At 56.0% G+C, this 16,579-nt stretch overlaps 1 protein-coding gene across 1 annotated transcript; it reads left to right on the top strand.

The window, feature by feature from the left end:
• Positions 1-388: 388 nt before the first annotated feature.
• On the top strand, positions 389-14,879 carry ETV4 (ETS variant transcription factor 4). The gene is made up of 12 exons (XM_049636198.1): positions 389-593; positions 775-868; positions 1,092-1,139; positions 8,178-8,231; positions 9,430-9,556; positions 9,980-10,141; positions 10,420-10,688; positions 12,650-12,724; positions 12,880-12,948; positions 13,105-13,277; positions 13,526-13,627; positions 13,994-14,879. The coding sequence occupies exons 1-12, from the start codon at positions 438-440 to the stop codon at positions 14,216-14,218; spliced, it is 1,554 nt and encodes a 517-aa protein (XP_049492155.1). The 5' UTR covers positions 389-437; the 3' UTR covers positions 14,219-14,879.
• Positions 14,880-16,579: the final 1,700 nt, after the last annotated feature.

Here is a 16,579-nt window from a genome sequence, read left to right as displayed (position 1 = left end):
AGGGAGAGCGTCTGTGACTCCTCGCCCCATCTCCAACACACGCTGCACTCTTCAACTGCCGCCTCCGCAGATTCTAGGGCAAGGGGTGGGAGGCGCTGGGATTCCGGGTTGGAGGGGGCGCGGGAGTTGTGGGCGTGCGAATGGTGAGCGCCTCGCCCGCTCCTCCGCGCGCGAGCGCACACACACACACACACACACACACACACACGTCTTATGTAACCGAGCTTGGGCAGAGCAGGGCTGCAGAAAGCAGCCGAAACGCCGAGCCTGGCTCCCAGGAGCAGGTGGGACCTCCTTTGGCGGGAGGGGGAGTGGTGGCGGCGCTCAGCTCGGCAGGCGGAAACCTCCCCATTGCCTGAGTGAGTCGGAGAAGTTTTGCTGTCGGACCTAGAGCCTCGGGACTGCCCCTCCCTGCTGCCCTTACCCCCCCCCACCCAATGCCTTCCCAGGACGGTGTGCGAACGCAGCCCCCCCGCCCCCAGGTCTCTGCCCCCGCGCGGGGCCCTGGCCGTGCGGCCGGAGGGAGCGGCCGGATGGAGCGGAGGATGAAAGGCGGATACTTGGACCAGCAAGTGCCCTACACCTTCTGCAGCGTGAGCGCCGCGCCGGCCTCCACGCCCGCCCCCGCCCCGCACCCCGCCCCACAGCCCCTTCCCCGAGACCCCCAGGCGGTCCAGCGCTGACCAGCCCCTGTGTCACCCCGGGACCCCAGCCCCGCCCCCCAGGCCCCGCGGCCTCGGGGTGACTCGGGGGCATTCTTCCCCTTCTCCGCAGAAATCGCCCGGAAATGGGAGCTTGCGCGAAGCGCTGATGGTCCCGCAGGGAAAGCTCATGGACCCGGGCTCCCTGCCGCCCCCCGACTCCGAAGGTAAAGAGCCGGAGAGACAAATCGTGACCCTCCCCACCTCGCACACCCAGAGGGCCGATCCCGGAGCCCCCGCCTCGTTCCCCAAAGGAGTCCCCTCCAAGGGATTCTGATCATTCTTGGGCCCCTACCACCAAGGGGGGAGGGCCACCCGGCTTGCTAGGGCTCCCTCCCTCTCACCATCACCTCCACCTCACCTTCTCCAATTCCATTATTCACCCCTCAGATCTCTTCCAGGATCTCAGTCACTTCCAGGAGACGTGGCTCGCTGAAGGTGAGTAGTTTTGTGACCTTTTCTCTATTATTGGGGTGAGGAATTCTCTGGAATTGGTATTCCAACCTAACCCACTTCTCTCTCCCTGCCTCAAGGAGCTCTCCAAGACACCCCCCCACCCCGCCCCCAGTTCCTACTCCCTGCTCTCCCCAGCGCCCAGTGTGGACACTTATATTGATATTTATTTTCTCTGCCCTGAGCCAGGCTTGTGTAACTAGGCCTGGGGATGAATCAGACCATTGTGTGGGGTATTTGCTTATTTGAATGGAACTTGGCCCCAGGCCCGTTTTCCTGGTAGAAATTTTCATTTGCAAAGTTGGTTAAGCAGCAGACACCAGGCCAAGGTGTGTGTTGGTGTGTTGGGGGTGGGGGGCGGATAAGAGACAGGAGGGTGGGGAGAAAGAGCAATTAATATGTAACCTATGTGCTGGAGTTGCCAAAACATTGATTTTCACCCCCCCTTGGTTTCTCCTCTTTCCAACCCCCAATGCTAAACAATTTACTGTCTGAGCCAAAAGCACAACAAAAGTTTAAATAATTCCTTTTTGCGGCACTTTGGCAGAGAGGGCCCAGGGCTTCCCCCCCCAAACAGCCTTGATTGTAATTCTGATGGCATGTGATCCTCCCTCCTCCTTCCCTCCTGAATACCTCTGCCCTAGGCAAATTCCCCCTGCTTTGGCTGGGGTGTTTGCGGAGGGGTTAGCTGCGAGCTGGCTGGGGAGGGGTCAGGAGCTGGGCCTTCTCCGGGTAGGGAGGTGGGTTCCGAGTGTTTTCTGGTTGGATCCACTGGTGTGTTTTGGTGGAGCCTCAGGGTGTCGCTGGTGGGGTTGCAGGTAGAAGCCTTATGGTATTTAGACCGTCTCTGAAAGGGAAGGGTTAATACCCCCATCTTAGGGTCCTTTTATTTTAACACTCTGGAAACCAAGAAACCACTGCCCACTGGGAACCCCTTTCTAAGGGCTTTCCTTTAAGATCTCGCCATCCTTCCACCTGGGTATCTGGTGATTTTTAAAGCTCAAACCCAGCTCCTCTGGAACCATCTTTAAAACCTTCAGATAAAAGGGGAAGACCCCTGACTGGATCCTTGGAGTGAGACTATCTGTCTTGACTACCGTGGTATCCCCAAAATATGTGTATTAATGGAACGACTATTTAGCATGGAGCAAACACTCAGGACGTTTTGTAGAATTTGTGGCCAATGGCTGCATGGGTGCTGGAGGGATCTGGGGTATTACACACGGATCTGGGGTATTATACAGATCTTCTCCCAACTGCAAGCCCCATGTGCCCAGCCCTGAGTGACAGTCAGAGTATGCCCTGTCGGCCCATCCTCCTCCCGAGGTTCCGGAGCTGGGCTGGAGCTGAAGAACGCAGGGGTGTCAGTTTCCACAGTCTCTCAAAGACTTCCTTTCCCAATGCCTGATTTCTGTCTGGCTTGCCAGGCTTCTTGTCTGTCAGCGGAGGGTCCCTGTGCTCCCCACAGTGGGCAGCTCCCAGGGCTGTGATTTAAGGGCAGACTCGGAGGTGGGCATTTTGGCAGCAGCTGGTCCATTTGTGCCTGGTTCTGGAATGGGAAGGGAAGGAAAACGTTCTCTCAACCTTGGAAGCCCCACCCCTTGGCGGTGGGGGGTCTAGAGACTGTGCATGTGTCAGTGTGAGGGCGAGTGTGTGTGTTTCAATGCTGCTGCCCTGGGAGTCCCTGTACATTTAAATCCAGTGGGTGGGGAGGTGGGGGTGGGGATCTCCTTGGTTCCCTCTCCTTCCTTCTGAGGGAGCAGCTCAGGTTCCCAGCTGGCGATGGATGGCCAGGCCTGAGAGGGGGATGCTGAGGCCACTGGCTCCTCACTCTCTCTGCGGAGACAGATGCAGCTGCCGGGGCCTTGTCCCCCTGCACCATCCCAGCACCACCCCAGCCTCCTCTCCTGCCTCTTCCCACCAGGTCAGTGACTCCCGAAGCCCAGGGGGGAGCTTTGGGGTGGTAGGGAGGGGTCTAGCTTCTTTGGAAACTTGCCAGTGGTGGGGTGCACCAGGAGGAGTGGGACCCGGAGCCCGACCTCCCCTTCGCAAGTTTGATTTTTTTTTTAAGCCCCAATTTGGAGAGATGCGGTGAGTCCTAGTAGTGTGGGTGGGGCTGTGAAGAATTCAGGGGATGCCAGGCTGGGTCCGGGAGGATGTGGTTGTGGGTTCAGTCTGGCGTCCGGGCTTATTTAGGGGTGAGTGTGAGTGGGGCTCTGTAGAGACAACTTAGACATCTTTGGGTTTGAGGTTTTTCTAGACAGTGGCCGGGGATGGGGGGGGGGGGGTGGTTGAAGTAAGGCTAAGAGGGTGTGTCTGTTTTTGGGTATCTGTTGAGTTGCTAGAGAAAGGATCAGGCTGCTGTAGGGAAACCTAGGTTCGGGCAGGCTGAGCCCAAGCTGTGCCTGGTTATGGTAAAAAAATGTGCTGCTTCTGGTCGAAGGTTCCTTTCTGGGCTTGTCGGAAGCCTTCGGGAACCCTCAGGGACAATGACTTTGTTCTGTTTGGTATTAAGGAACATTGAGTCTGGGCCACGTATGTCCTTTGTATGAGGCTGGGGTCTATAATGTAGAGTCTGTGGATTTGCAGATTCTGTGTGGATAGGTTGCAGGGGTCCTTAAGCCCTCTGATACTGTGTAAAATCGTTAGGGGTGCACCATACACAAAGCAATGTGGATTTTTCTAGGAAGAGAAGATCCATAGCTTTTATGAGGTTCTTAAAGGGGTGGGTCTGTGCTCCCCTTTACAGAAGCTTTACGGCTCCCAAATCTTCCTCCAAGTTCTCCAGTCCCTTTGCCCTTTGGTTTTCCCCCATCGTTTTTGCAAGCCGAAAAAGAGACCCTAGTGTGTGAAGGGTGTGCACGGAAGATGTGTTTCACCCGTGTGCTGCCGTATAGTAAAAGGAATTAGGGTGTGTGTGAATCTGTGTGCTTGCACGCTGGTGCCTCAGCGTGTCCGTGGAGCAAGATGGGGTTAATCCCCTCCCCCAGTTTTTCCTAGCTACAATGCCTCCTTCGACATCTTTCTGTCTCCTCCCCTTCCAGAAGGCTCTTGGGGACAAATGTCCCTCCATAGATAGAGAACTGGTTCCTTCCAGTACAGAGGCTACCAGGGTGGGGGCAGGGTAAGGGTGAGCGACAAGGCCAGTGGTGACACGGTGGAGCAGAAGCCCTGGAGAATGCCTCCCCCTACTTCTACTGGAACTCCTGAAGAGGCCCCTTCACCCTGTGATGGGGCCCCAGGAAGGGGAGAAGATGATGGGGCGTATATGGTGTAGGTAGGTGGCTAACCTGGGGTGAGCTTAAGCTGCTTGGCTATTTTAACCTGCTTCTCTTGGAGCCCAGCCTGGGAGGCTTCCAAGCCCCTTCTCTTCTACTGACCCCCATATTGGAGGGATGATCCCCAAAATTCTCTCTTTCTGGGCATTATGCTGGCGTGGCACTTTTTCCACCCCCTCCGTAATCATCTGCCATGTCCCCGGGCAGATAAACTCCACCTTAGTGCCAGGATGGAGTTGGGGGTAGACCCTGGCACACTAGCTCGGCAGCCAAAACTCAGCCAAGTCAACAAATAAATAAAATGGCATACACTCAAGACCAAACACGGTAATTAGAAATTCTCCTGCTCTCCAGGAACTCGGGGCTCGGTGTTCCTGTTCCTATTTCTATCCTTGTGGACAGTCTCTGATTGAGGCCCCTCTCCTATCCTTTTGGTTTGAGAAGCCAGTGTTCTGGGCAGGAGCCAAGCAGAGACTGGGGTTCACATCACAGCCCATTTTTGCCTTGGCTGATTTCTCCTGGCCCTGGGAAGAGGATGGCCTCTCTTTGGGAGGAGGGGCTGTGTGCTGGGAGGAGGGGCCTCCCCGGGGACTGCTGCGGAGTGGACATTGGGGTCAAACCTCGGGGGCCTGAGGCAGGAGGGAAGGCAGGATGACCCCTAGGGCTCTCTAGAGTCATGTGAACTGGCCTGTGACTGGCCTGTGACACCAGCAGGAGATGCCCCCCGCCCATTACCTCAATGGAAACTGGCAGGTAATGAAGCCCCAAAGGGGGCCCAGAATGCATCAGCCTCCCCCACGCTCTGCACCTCCCCTGCCCTGGGGACCCTCCCTCCTTGCCTAGGTAGCAGGGATGGGAAGGTTGCTTATCCTGCTCCATCACCCCCATCCTGCCAATTTTGGGGGTATCGCCCGTGGCTGGGCCAGAGGGCACATCGGGGATGAACTTGGCCCTTGCGCCCCAGAGCAAGGTTTGCTCCTTCCTTTTATCTCGTGTTTCCCAAACCTGACTTTTTTTTTTTTTTTTTAAGAGAGAGAGAGAGAGAGAGAGCGAGAGAGAGAGAGCGCAGGGGAGGCCGGGGAGAGAATTTCAAGCAGGCTCCACACTCAGTGTGGACACTCAAAGAGGGGCTTGATCGCATGACCGTGAGGCGCCCCTCAAACCTGCCTGTTCTTATGGGCCACCAGGGGTGCTTGTTAAAAGTACAGGTGCCTGGGCTTCAACCCTGCCTATGGAATTAGATTCTCCAGGGGTGGGGACCGGGAGTGTGTGCATGTTTAAGCAAACTTTACACCCAACGTGGGGCTCGAAGAGCCAGCCAGGGGCCCCAGGAATGTGTACTCTTTCTTCTTTTTCTTTTTTTCATTGTATTTACTTCAGCTAGAGAGAGCAGGGATGAGGGGCAGAGGGAGAGAGAGAGAATCTCAAGCAGGCTCTACACTCAGTGTGGAGCCCGACGCGGAGCTTGATCCCACAACCCTGGGATCATGACCCCAGCTGAAGTGAGCCACCCAGGCGCCCCAGGGATATGTACTTTTAATGCCCTGGGGATTCTTGATTTGGGTCAGTTTGGGGGATGGTTGCCTTCGTGCCTCAGCTGTGCTTCTGAATAGATAGATGCTGCCTGTGTGTTTTTGCCAGGGGACTTCGTGTCCTACTCATTTATTTGATCACTTTGGAATAGTTTCCCGCTGACTTCTCAGGAGTCCTTCTTTAGCTGCTCGTGGCTTCTGATTCTTAAACCCTTCAGTCCAGTCCCTCTGTCAAGATGTCAACTATCCATAAACGTACCTTGAAGTACTTGGCACATCTGATATTCAAAGCAAGTTGGGGAAGAATCCTCCTGCCGGGCAATTGATCACAGCCTAAAGCATCCCTTGTGAGATGTGCTTTCTCTGGAGGGAGGACTTGCCTTTATTAAAGTTAGCCTGTGTGTGGGAAGGGGGATGTCCTCAGGGAGAGGGAAGAGCTGATTTGTTAGGATCTCTGCCACTCTTGCTCCCCAGTCCACAGTGTCAGCTCCCACCAGCCTGGGGATGGGATCGTGGTATGTTTATTCACACAGTCCACAAATAATGCATTGAGCATCTATTCTTAGCCAGACCCCATTTTCCAGATGCTGGGGTATCAGGAAGACAGAGAAAGCAAACGCCCCTGCCCTCAGGGAGCTTAACTTTCAGGTGGAGAAGGTAGACAACAAACCCATAAAAGTAAATGAATTAAAGAGATGCAAGTAAATTAATAAGATACATGCACGTAGCTGTACATGCGAGGGCAAAAATAAACAAGGGAAGCGATGGGTAGCCAAGAGGGACCACTTCGGTGTGGGTGGTCAGAGAAGACGTCTGAGGAAGTGACCAAGTGACAGCTAGGACTTCAGTGGCCAGGAAAAAAAAAAATACAGGCAGGCAAAGGTTTGGGGAAGAGGAATGAAGAGCTCTGGAGACGAAGGACAAGGAGAGGCAGGTCGGACAGGTAAGCAGGCCAGACCATGTGGGGCATCAGAGGCCTGCTGAGAAGAAGACTCTGGGGTCCCTGCTTTAAGCAAGGAGAAAAGGGAGGGGCCTTCTATTGCAGAAAGACCACTCTGACAGCTGTGTGGCACCTGCTGTAGGAGGTAAGCACGGAAGCAGGGAGTTCCAATATAGAGGCTCTGGCTGAAGTCCCAGGAAGAAACCATGGAGCCTCTGCTGACTGGGAAGCCTAGAGGCTGGGGTGTGTGTGTGCAGGGCTGGGAGTGGAGGTATTCTCCAGCCGTCTCCTCCTGCCCTTCGTCCTTCCCAGCCGTTCTCGATCTGGTTGCCTTCTCCGTCACTTTCCTCCTTGTCCACTCTGAGAGCAGTCTCCTTCCTTGGCTTCCACCACCACGTCACTTTCAAGCCACTCTCTTCCTGGAGTATCCGGGAGTTCTTCTTGGTGTCTACCCCTTCCCACTTCTGTTTTGACTATTCTTGAGAGAGGGGCAAAGATTCTGGGGTCAGGGGAGGGACTCTGCTATATTCCCTCCTGAAGGTGTTGGAGAGGCCAGGGTAAGCACTAGAAATTAAAGCTGGAATATCCAGGTTGGAGATCATGGATGAACTGCTGTTCTGTTGCTGCCTAACTCCCAAACCCAGTGCCACCCATGCTGGCACCCTGGGAGTGCTTCTCAGACCTCCAAGCTCGGAAACCTTCCTCTCCTAGCTGCACGCTGCAGACAGGAGACAAGGGGACCTGCCCGTGTCCCCAGCCACTTCCTCTCCCACTGTCCTCTTATGCACCTCTCTTGAACCACCACCCTTCCTCTATTCCATCTTCTTCCCCAGGTTCTAGATTTCACCCGGGAGGTTGTATAAAACACAGATTCCAGGGCCCGGCCCAGCTACAGAATCTCCCCATGTTATTCTAGGTTCATTAGGATATCCTGCAATGCCTGCCCCTCCCAGATGTGACTCTGCTGGGAGATCTGGGAGGGGCAGGGCTGCCTTCACTTCAGGAAAATGGAGGGAATGAATACAAAGCATCCAGGAAAAGACTCTGGAATCTGCTCAGACAGGTTCTGGGAACTTGCAGCCTGCCCTCCAGGGTCTTAATGGAGCGTAGAGATGGAGGGCGCTAGGACCTGGGGTGGGGTTGCCTTGCGTCCTAGGAAGGCTGTTTTCCCCTTGGGCTGGTGCTAATCTGCAAGGCCACCGCAGTGGTGTCTCCTGGGACTGCCATGGGGGGGGGCCCCACCCAGACTCACCTCTGACCTCTCTCTCTGCAGCCCAGGTACCAGACAGTGATGAGCAGTTCGTTCCTGATTTCCATTCAGAAAACTGTGAGTGGAGGGCCCTGGGTCAAGGGAGTGGGGAGTAGGGGAGGGCAGGAAATGAGTCATAGGGATAGAGAATCACAAAAGATGAACTTGTTCCCTCCTAAAGGAAAGGGAGAACAGGGCTCCCCATTCTTAGGTTTGGACTCCAGGACTCAGTAACTGGGAGATGAGGCCCTTGGTCCAAATCGGGGCTTTCTGCATCCTGGCTGTGGGACGTGCGAACTTCATCTCTCTGATCCCCCAGTTCCCAGTTTCCGAAATGTGGGGCTTGGGCCAGCTCAGCAGGGTCCGGTTCTACTTTTCTCAGTTACTTTCACGCACCCAGGAGCAATTTTGCCCCCGAGGAGACACGGGGCAACGTCTGTAGATGTTTGGGGTTGTCACAACCGAGGGTGGGGTGCTACAGGCATCTAGTGGGTAGGGAGGCCAGAGGTGCTGCTGAACACCCCGTAATGCTCAGGACGGCCCCCCACAACAAGAATGATCTGGCCCAAAGGTCAATAGTGCCCTGTTGAGAAGCCCCGATTTACTGTCAGATACTCCGGTCTCAACTGTCTTTGATAAAATGCAGTAAGGACACATATAATGGAAAACAGGGAACAGTCAGTCACAGGCATTTGGCTCCACGCAGGAAGACAGACCCTCGCGCTCAGCAGACTTGGAACCAAATGTGCTGCGCGGCCTGGTGGCTGGGGTTTGCAGACCCAGCGGGGGCCACAGGAGAGACTAGTCTTCACAGAGAATCAGGACCATGTGTTTAATGTTGGTCAGCTGACGTGCAAGTAGGCTAATATCCAACCTCAACCGGGAAAAGAAAGATTCTTTAGAGCACCAAATAAGAAAACATCTCTCTCCCTTGGAATTTTCCAGGGCGCTCAGGCAAACCACAGGCCATGGGTTGGAGGTGCTCAGTCCTACAAAGGTGTTTTTTTGGGGGTTGGGGTTGTAGTAAATGTTGGATTTTGGACAGTTTCTTTGGTTAATATTGGACATCAGCCCGACGTATAAAGCTAGACATGGCGTCAACAGCCCAACTGTCTGACCGTGAGTCTCTGAAAACTGAGACCCAGAGAGGGGCTGAGTCTGCACAGGTCACCCAGCTGGCCGTCAAAGAGCAGAAGGTGTCGGGAGCTCTTCTGGCCTCTTCTGTGACCCGCTCTGGCCTTGTTCTGCCCCCACCCCCACCCCTCACCCCCTGCAGTAGCTTTCCACAGCCCCCCCACCAGGATCAAGAAGGAGCCCCAGAGTCCCCGCACAGACCCGGCCCTGTCCTGCAGCAGGAAGCTGCCACTCCCCTACCACCATGGCGAGCAGTGCCTTTATTCCAGGTAAGCCCCAGCCTGGCCCTGGTGAAGGGCCGGGATGGGGGAGGGAGGGCGAAAGGCGGCAGATGCACTGCCACATAGACCACAGAAAGGATTTCTGAGCCCCTGTAAGGGGAGCCCCACGGCTCAGGATTTCCTCTGAGTTGGCGGGAGGAAGAACGCAGCAAGGGGGTTCAAGGGATGTGTGTGTCAAGGCCTGGGCAGAGCCCTTCCACCCGAGGAAGCCACCGGCCCACCCAGGGGAGAGGCATTCTCAGGATTCACAAAAGGAGAAAAAGAGTTCGCTTGGGGCCCAGGCCTTTCCCAGCACCTTCTACTCGTCCTCCTCCCCTGATCCCTGTGACTCACTTCCCGGGGGGATAAAGGGTTCAAAGATGCTCGCCCAGCTTCTCTGCCCCCTCACCCCCATCTCCCCCTCAACTCCAGTGCCTATGACCCCCCTAGACAAATCGCCATCAAGTCCCCCGCCCCCGGTGCCCCTGGACAGTCGCCCCTGCAGCCCTTCTCCCGGGCAGAACAACGGAGTTTCCTGAGATCCTCCGGCACCTCCCAGCCCCACCCTGGCCATGGGTACGTCGGGGAGCATAGGTAAGGAGGAGGCCAGGAGACGCACAGAACCTGGGGGCCCGGGCCTCACCAGTTCTTCCTCAATCCCTGAGTGTTCTCCACCTGCCCTTAAGAGACCTGGCGTGGGGGGAGGTAGGGAAGAAGGGATGTCGACGCCCCACCCCCAACTCTGACACACACACACACACACACACACACACACACCTGAGCCCACTCTGCAAGCTCTGGGGGTGGCCGGCGCGAGGACCCAGCACGGCTCAAATTAATCTCTTCTTCCTTCTCCCTCCAACCACACCCAGCTCTGTCTTCCAGCAACCCTTGGATATTTGCCACCCCCTCACATCCTCCCAGGGAGGGGGCCGGGAACCCCTCCCGGCCCCCTACCCACACCAGCTGTCGGAGCCCTGCCCACCCTACCCCCAGCAGACCTTCAAGCAGGAATACCTTGACCCCCTGTACGAACAGGCGGGCCAGCCGCCAGTGGGCCAGGGTGGAGTCAGCGGGCACAGGTACCCAGGGGCGGGGGTGGTGATCAAACAGGAGCAGACGGACTTCACCTACGACTCTGGTAAGAAATGCTCCCGGGGAGGGGGAGGAGGAGTTTGGGGGGGATCGCCGGGGAGGGTGGCACGTGATCAAATGGACGGTTCCACTAGACCCCGAATGTCTCCCCAGTGTTTTCCCCACCCACCCCCACGCCCATTTACCAGTGCCTACCTCCAACCCACCCAACCACTCGCTTTTTTTTAATGGAGGTTCAAAACAATTGTCATTTTCCAGTCAGCAAACTTGTACTCAGATAAAAGATGAGTGGTTTGCAGGTCCTTGCCCTCAGGCAGCTTGTGACTTCCTAGGAAGCCTTTCTTCCTGTTTCTCTTCAGCAAGGGTTTGAGGTTATAATGACCTTACCGGCCTGGAGTGTGGGCTTGTGGCCCTGGAAGACACAGTGATGAATAGGATGTGTCCCAGTCCCCACAGAATCCGAAACACATAAACGGATTTGAATGAAGAGAAACATGAACCCGCAGCTAGCCAGGCTCAGTTCCCAACTGGAACGCGGGGTGACTGTGTGGTTTCCACCTTCTTGTTGGGGCCTCCGGGTTGATGGGGCCGGATACCGAAATAGGACTGCTAGTTCCGCCTGGCTGTGGACAGGAGTGAGATACGCTCAGCCACATTCATAAACAGCTGGAATTCAAAGCCTCAAGTCCCGAAGGGAGGGCCTTTCTCATTTAGGAGGGACCCAGAAAACCTTGGTTTCTGTTCCACTGTTGCCATCCCCAAATTTGAATTCATCTGCCAGCTTGTATGAGAAAAATAAATACTGAGGTTCGAGTAGGCGCAGAGCTGGCTCGAGCTTTCGAATTTCCCTTTTCCTGATGTCCAGTCTTTCAGGGGTAGGGGGATGAACCACAACTCCCCCCCCCCTCCCCAATCCAGGGCTACCCCAGTGAGAACCAGAAAGGCCCGCCTCTCCTCAAACCCGGGGCATTAGCTGAGTCTCACCAGGCAGTGAGGTGGAGGAAGGAGGAGGGAAACGCTCTCGCTGCTGACCTTCAAAGGATGTAGACCGGAGGAGATCTGGTTACATGCCCTTGAACTCCTGCCCCTCCCCCTTCAGCTTCCTCTCAATGGAGTCAGGAATTCCATTCACAAAATGGAGGCATGAATGAGCCCACCCTCCCGCCTCCTCCCGGAGGTGTCGGGTTTCACCATCTCATTCATAGGTGGGAGTGGAGGGGGTAGGGCGGGAAGGGGCTGGGACTTGAACGGGTGGCTTCACACAGCCGCCTCCTCCAGGTGGAGTAGGGATATTTCCATCCTAGGGAGTAGAATGAAAAGGGAGTGAATATGCTCTGCTGTCAGAAATGAAAAAAACACGGCCCAGTGCCCACTGCCTTGTCCCCAGATACAGATACATTCTGGCTTCTGGCGTGCTCTCGCTCTCCCCCCTTCCTCCCTCTCCCCCTCTCCCTCTCTCTCCCTCTCCCCCTCTCCTTCCCTACCTACCTGCTGGTCTTCCCCCAGCCCCTGACCTCCGTTTCCTCCCTCCCTAAACACATGCTCAGTGTGCTCGCGCGCTCTCTCTCTCTCTCTCTCTCTCTCTCTCACACACACACACACACACACACACACAGCTAGAAACCCAACCTGCTGACCGGAGGTTAGCCCATTCCAAGGGAGTCTTAGGTATGGACACTGAACCCTTTCCCCGGAGGTTCATCCCTCCCCTTCCTCCTCCCCCTAAACTCACAGGAAACAGCTGTTCCCTGGAATCTTGGGCCTTGTGCAACAGTTTGCCAGGCCCAGCTGCTGCCGGCCATGCCCTCTGGCCCAAACTTCAAGCTGAGAGTTTCAAGCCTTGTGCCCCCTCTGGGTGAACTTGCCTTGGGATTTGGTGGTTGGCAGGCAGCTGGGAAAAGAACCGGAAAGCAGGCTGGCAGGAAGGAGTTCTCGAATGTGAGTAGGACTGCTGCCCCCACCGCAGCCACCTGTAACATCACCCTTTCTTCTCTCCTCCCCTCCCAGATGTCCCTGGGTGTGCATCAATGTATCTTCACACGGAGGGTTTCTCCGGACACTCTCCAGGCGACGGGGCCATGGGTAAGGCAGCCCCCTCCTCTCCGCCAAGCCCTCCAAGGTGGAGGAGGGAGTCATGCTGTCGGGGAGGGTCTCCTGTGCAGGAGTCCCTCTGGACTCTCTGGAGGCTCATATCGATGAGCCCCCAGATCTGAGTGACCCCCAACTTCCTCCTCAAGGTTATGGCTATGAGAAACCTCTTCGACCATTCCCAGATGATGTCTGTGTTGTCCCTGAGAAATTTGAAGGTCAGAGAAGTGACTACAAAAGGGCCAGGGTCTTACCCTTGCCTTCTGTGTCCCCACCCCCCACCCCGAGAATCACAATACCGCTGGGGAGGGGAGATGGGGTTACTTGGGGGACCAGGAGGCACAAACCTGACACCTGCTTTCTGTGTTCCCCAGGAGACATCAAGCAGGAAGGGGTCGGAGCGTTCCGAGAGGGACCGCCCTACCAGCGCAGGGGCGCCTTGCAACTGTGGCAATTTCTGGTGGCCCTGCTGGATGACCCAACGAATGCCCACTTCATCGCCTGGACTGGCCGGGGGATGGAGTTCAAACTAATAGAGCCCGAGGAGGTGGGCCTCCCAGATGTCCCCACCTCTCCTCCCAACATCTCTGGGTGCTGGAGATAACAGGATCTGGGAATGCGGCACATGCCTCCCCTGACCTGAATTCTTGTCAAACCTGGGTCTGTGGGCTGCTGCTTGGTCTGCAGGGCCAGCTTCTGTTTTGCACGAAGAATCTCAGGTGCTCTTTCTGACCTGCCCCCCGTTTTTGTCTGCTGAGCCAGCACCAGCATCCCAAACCTCTGTCCCGTCCCCAGGTTGCCAGGCTCTGGGGCATCCAGAAAAACCGGCCGGCCATGAACTACGACAAACTGAGCCGCTCGCTCCGATACTACTATGAAAAAGGCATCATGCAGAAGGTGAGGGGCCGAGGCCCCAGGGCCGGGGCGGGTGAGAGGCAGTAACTGTGGGAAGGTGATGGGGGCAGGGGAGCATTTCTCAGCAAGTTGGTGGGAGCCGATGATGAACCGGACAGAGGGAATGAGAAACTGTGGACAAGATTTCCCTCTCCCCAAAAAAGTGCTCAAACAGTAAGTGAAAAGCCCAAAGTGTGGAGACATTGAGATTGGAGAATGGGAACTCTGTGGGGAGCTGGCTTCTCGGAGGAGCCGGCACGGGAGAGATGTGCCCCACGCACCTGCTGGGACCTGGCCCAGGGCTGCGTCCCCCAACCCACACTCACCTGGAGGGAGAGCTAGGCCCACCCAGCCCCTCTCTTCCCACAGGTGGCTGGTGAGCGCTACGTGTACAAGTTTGTGTGTGAGCCTGAGGCCCTCTTCTCCCTGGCCTTCCCGGACAATCAGCGTCCAGCCCTCAAGGCCGAGTTTGACCGGCCAGTCAGTGAGGAGGACACAGTCCCTTTGTCCCACTTGGACGAGAGCCCTGCCTACCTCCCAGAGCTGGCTGGCCCTGCCCAGCCCTTTGGCCCCAAGGGTGGCTACTCTTACTAGCCCTGGCCGCTGCTCCCCTACTGCCGGTGGGTGCTGCCCTGTGTACATATAGATGAATTTGGTGTTGGGGAAACCCTCACTCTGAAGCCCGCAGATGTCTTTGGAGCAGATCCCCGTTGGCCCACCAGTTGCCCCTGCCCAGACTCTGAACCGCTCACCAGAGTTGATGGGAAGGAAAAGCGGAGACCCTGCAAGTGCAAAGGTGGGGTCTAGAAGCTCCTCTGGGGATGTCACCTCCAGCCTCTTCCCAGGTTCTACGTCGAGGCCCAAGCTTCACTCCTCTCCCCCCATCACAGAGAAAAGAGTCTGCTCTGTTCTGGGGGACAGAAGGCGCGTTCCCACTTTATCCTGGTGGAGAAGGGTGCATTGAGCTCCCCAGATCTCCCACTGTGGGCAGACAGAAGCCTGGATCCTGCACTCCGCTCCAAGCGGTGGCCCTGGAGGGTCCTGCTTGTCCATTCTTGGTGCTGTGTTCCCAGAGGCAGGGGGAGGCTGGAGTAAGGAACCTGGGGTGGGGGAGGGGCTGCAGGGTGGAGGCAGGGAGGGCTGGGTTCCTGCTCCTAGGGCCCTTTGCCTCTTCTCTGCCTTTTCCTAGGCCCCGGGCCTGGGATTCCACCCCCACCTCCACCACATCTGCCAGACCCCAATAAAGGCCCCTGCTTCTCCTTAGCATCCTGTGTCCTCTTTGCCACCATGGGAGAAGAATTGGGGTTGGAAAGAGCCCCAGCTTTGGGGCAGACGATCAGAGTTTGGGGCCTGGCCCTGACACGTTACTTCCCTTATGGATCTGGGAGAAGACAGTTCACCTCCGATTCTTTTCCTCTGAAAAATGGGCTCAGTGTTACCTGGCCTCTCCTCCTCCCACGATTATTGTGTCCGGGTCCTGGAAGAATGGTTGAAGGGTACTTTTATAATCTGGCCTGGTGACACCTGGCCACCAGGCGTCTCCCTGCCCGGGCAGGGGCCAGATTGGGCTACTGAGCTTGGAGGCCCTCCCGGGGCTTCCTCAGGCAGGCTTTGGCCTGTGGGTTCTATGATGCCCTTCCCATGGCCATGCTACCCATGTCTACACCTCAACTGTGTGTCCCTCCCTCCTGCAGTGGCTCCAGGTTGGTTTTTGCTGAAAATGGGGACAAGAGTTTGTATGGAGAGGGTCTGGAGAATGGAGAGAGAAGAAAGGCACCCGGGCAAGAGGGTGTAGGGAAAGGCCAGAGCAGGCCCTGCATGCTGGCCTGTGGAAGAAAAGACACTACATCTTCAGGGAAAGGGGAACAGAAAACACGTGCCCCTTGCCCAGAATCCTGGGGCTGTTCTCTGTGGGTGCTGGGAGAGGCAAGGCTGAGAAAGTGGTGACACCTGGAGGGAGTAGACCTGATACCCCTCGAGGTGCGAGGGGGCAGAATGGAAGGTTCTAGACCCAGGCCCTGTGGAAACGGCTTCCCAGGATCCAGGCTCTGGCGAAAATGTACTCTTCAGGTAAACCAGAACTGCAGCGCCGAGGCTGCGCTGGCCCAGCCCTCCTTAAGGCTTGAACAGCCTGGGTCCCCAGTCCCCGAGCCCTCAAAGGAAGGGTGCTGGTCAGCCACTATGCACAAATAAAAAGCAACATTACTGTTCTTCCTAGAAACCAAAAACAACTTTTATAATTTAGAGCAAGGGAACAGAAACTTTTTTTTTTTTTAACGTTTATTTATTTTTGAGACAGAGTGAGACGGAGCATGAACGGGGGAGGGGCAGAGAGAGAGGGAGACACAGAATTGGAAGCAGGCTCCAGGCTCTGGGCCATCAGCCCAGAGCCTGACACGGGGCTCGAACTCACGGACCGCAAGATCGTGAACTGAGCTGAAGTCGGACGCTTAACCGACTGAGCCACCCAGGCGCCCCATATAAACTTTTAAGATACAAGTTTTAGGGGCACCTGGGTAGCTCAGTCAGTTAGGCATCCGATCAGCTCAGGTCACAATCTCACGGTTTGGGAGTTCGAGCCCCGCGTCAGGCTCTGTGCTGACGGCTCAGAGTCTGGAGCCTGCTTCAGATTCTGTGTCTCCCCCTCTGCCCCTCTCCACTCACACTCTCTCTCTCTCTCAAAAAGAATAAACATTAAAACATTTTCTTTTTAAATAAAACACAAGTTTTTAAAAATATACGTTTTTTAAAAATACATATAATGTAGGGGCACCTGGGTGGCTCAGTCGGTTAAGCGCCTGACTTTGACTCAGGTCATGATCTCACGGTTCGTGAGTTTGAGCTGAGCCCCACGTCAGGCTCTGTGCTGACAGCTCAGAGCCTGGAGCCTGTTTCAGATCCCGTGTCTTCCTCTCTCTCTGTCCCCTCCCTTCCTTGCACTCTCTCCCTCTCTCA

The sequence above is a fragment of the Panthera uncia genome, chromosome E1, assembly GCF_023721935.1.
Source record: "Panthera uncia isolate 11264 chromosome E1, Puncia_PCG_1.0, whole genome shotgun sequence".
NCBI lineage: Eukaryota > Metazoa > Chordata > Mammalia > Carnivora > Felidae > Panthera > Panthera uncia.
The sequence above is the reverse complement of the archived record's forward strand: the minus strand, read 5'-3'. Positions and strand labels throughout refer to the sequence as shown.

Excerpts from the sequence above, each read along its gene's own strand:
- ETV4 (XM_049636198.1), top strand. The coding sequence starts at position 438 with ATGCCTTCCCAGGACGGTGTGCGAACGCAGCCCCCCCGCCCCCAGGTC. Across the intron at positions 869-1,091 it reads GCCGCCCCCCGACTCCGAAG|ATCTCTTCCAGGATCTCAGT; the intron begins GTAAAGAGCCGG and ends TTCACCCCTCAG. Across the intron at positions 9,557-9,979 it reads GAGCAGTGCCTTTATTCCAG|TGCCTATGACCCCCCTAGAC; the intron begins GTAAGCCCCAGC and ends CCTCAACTCCAG.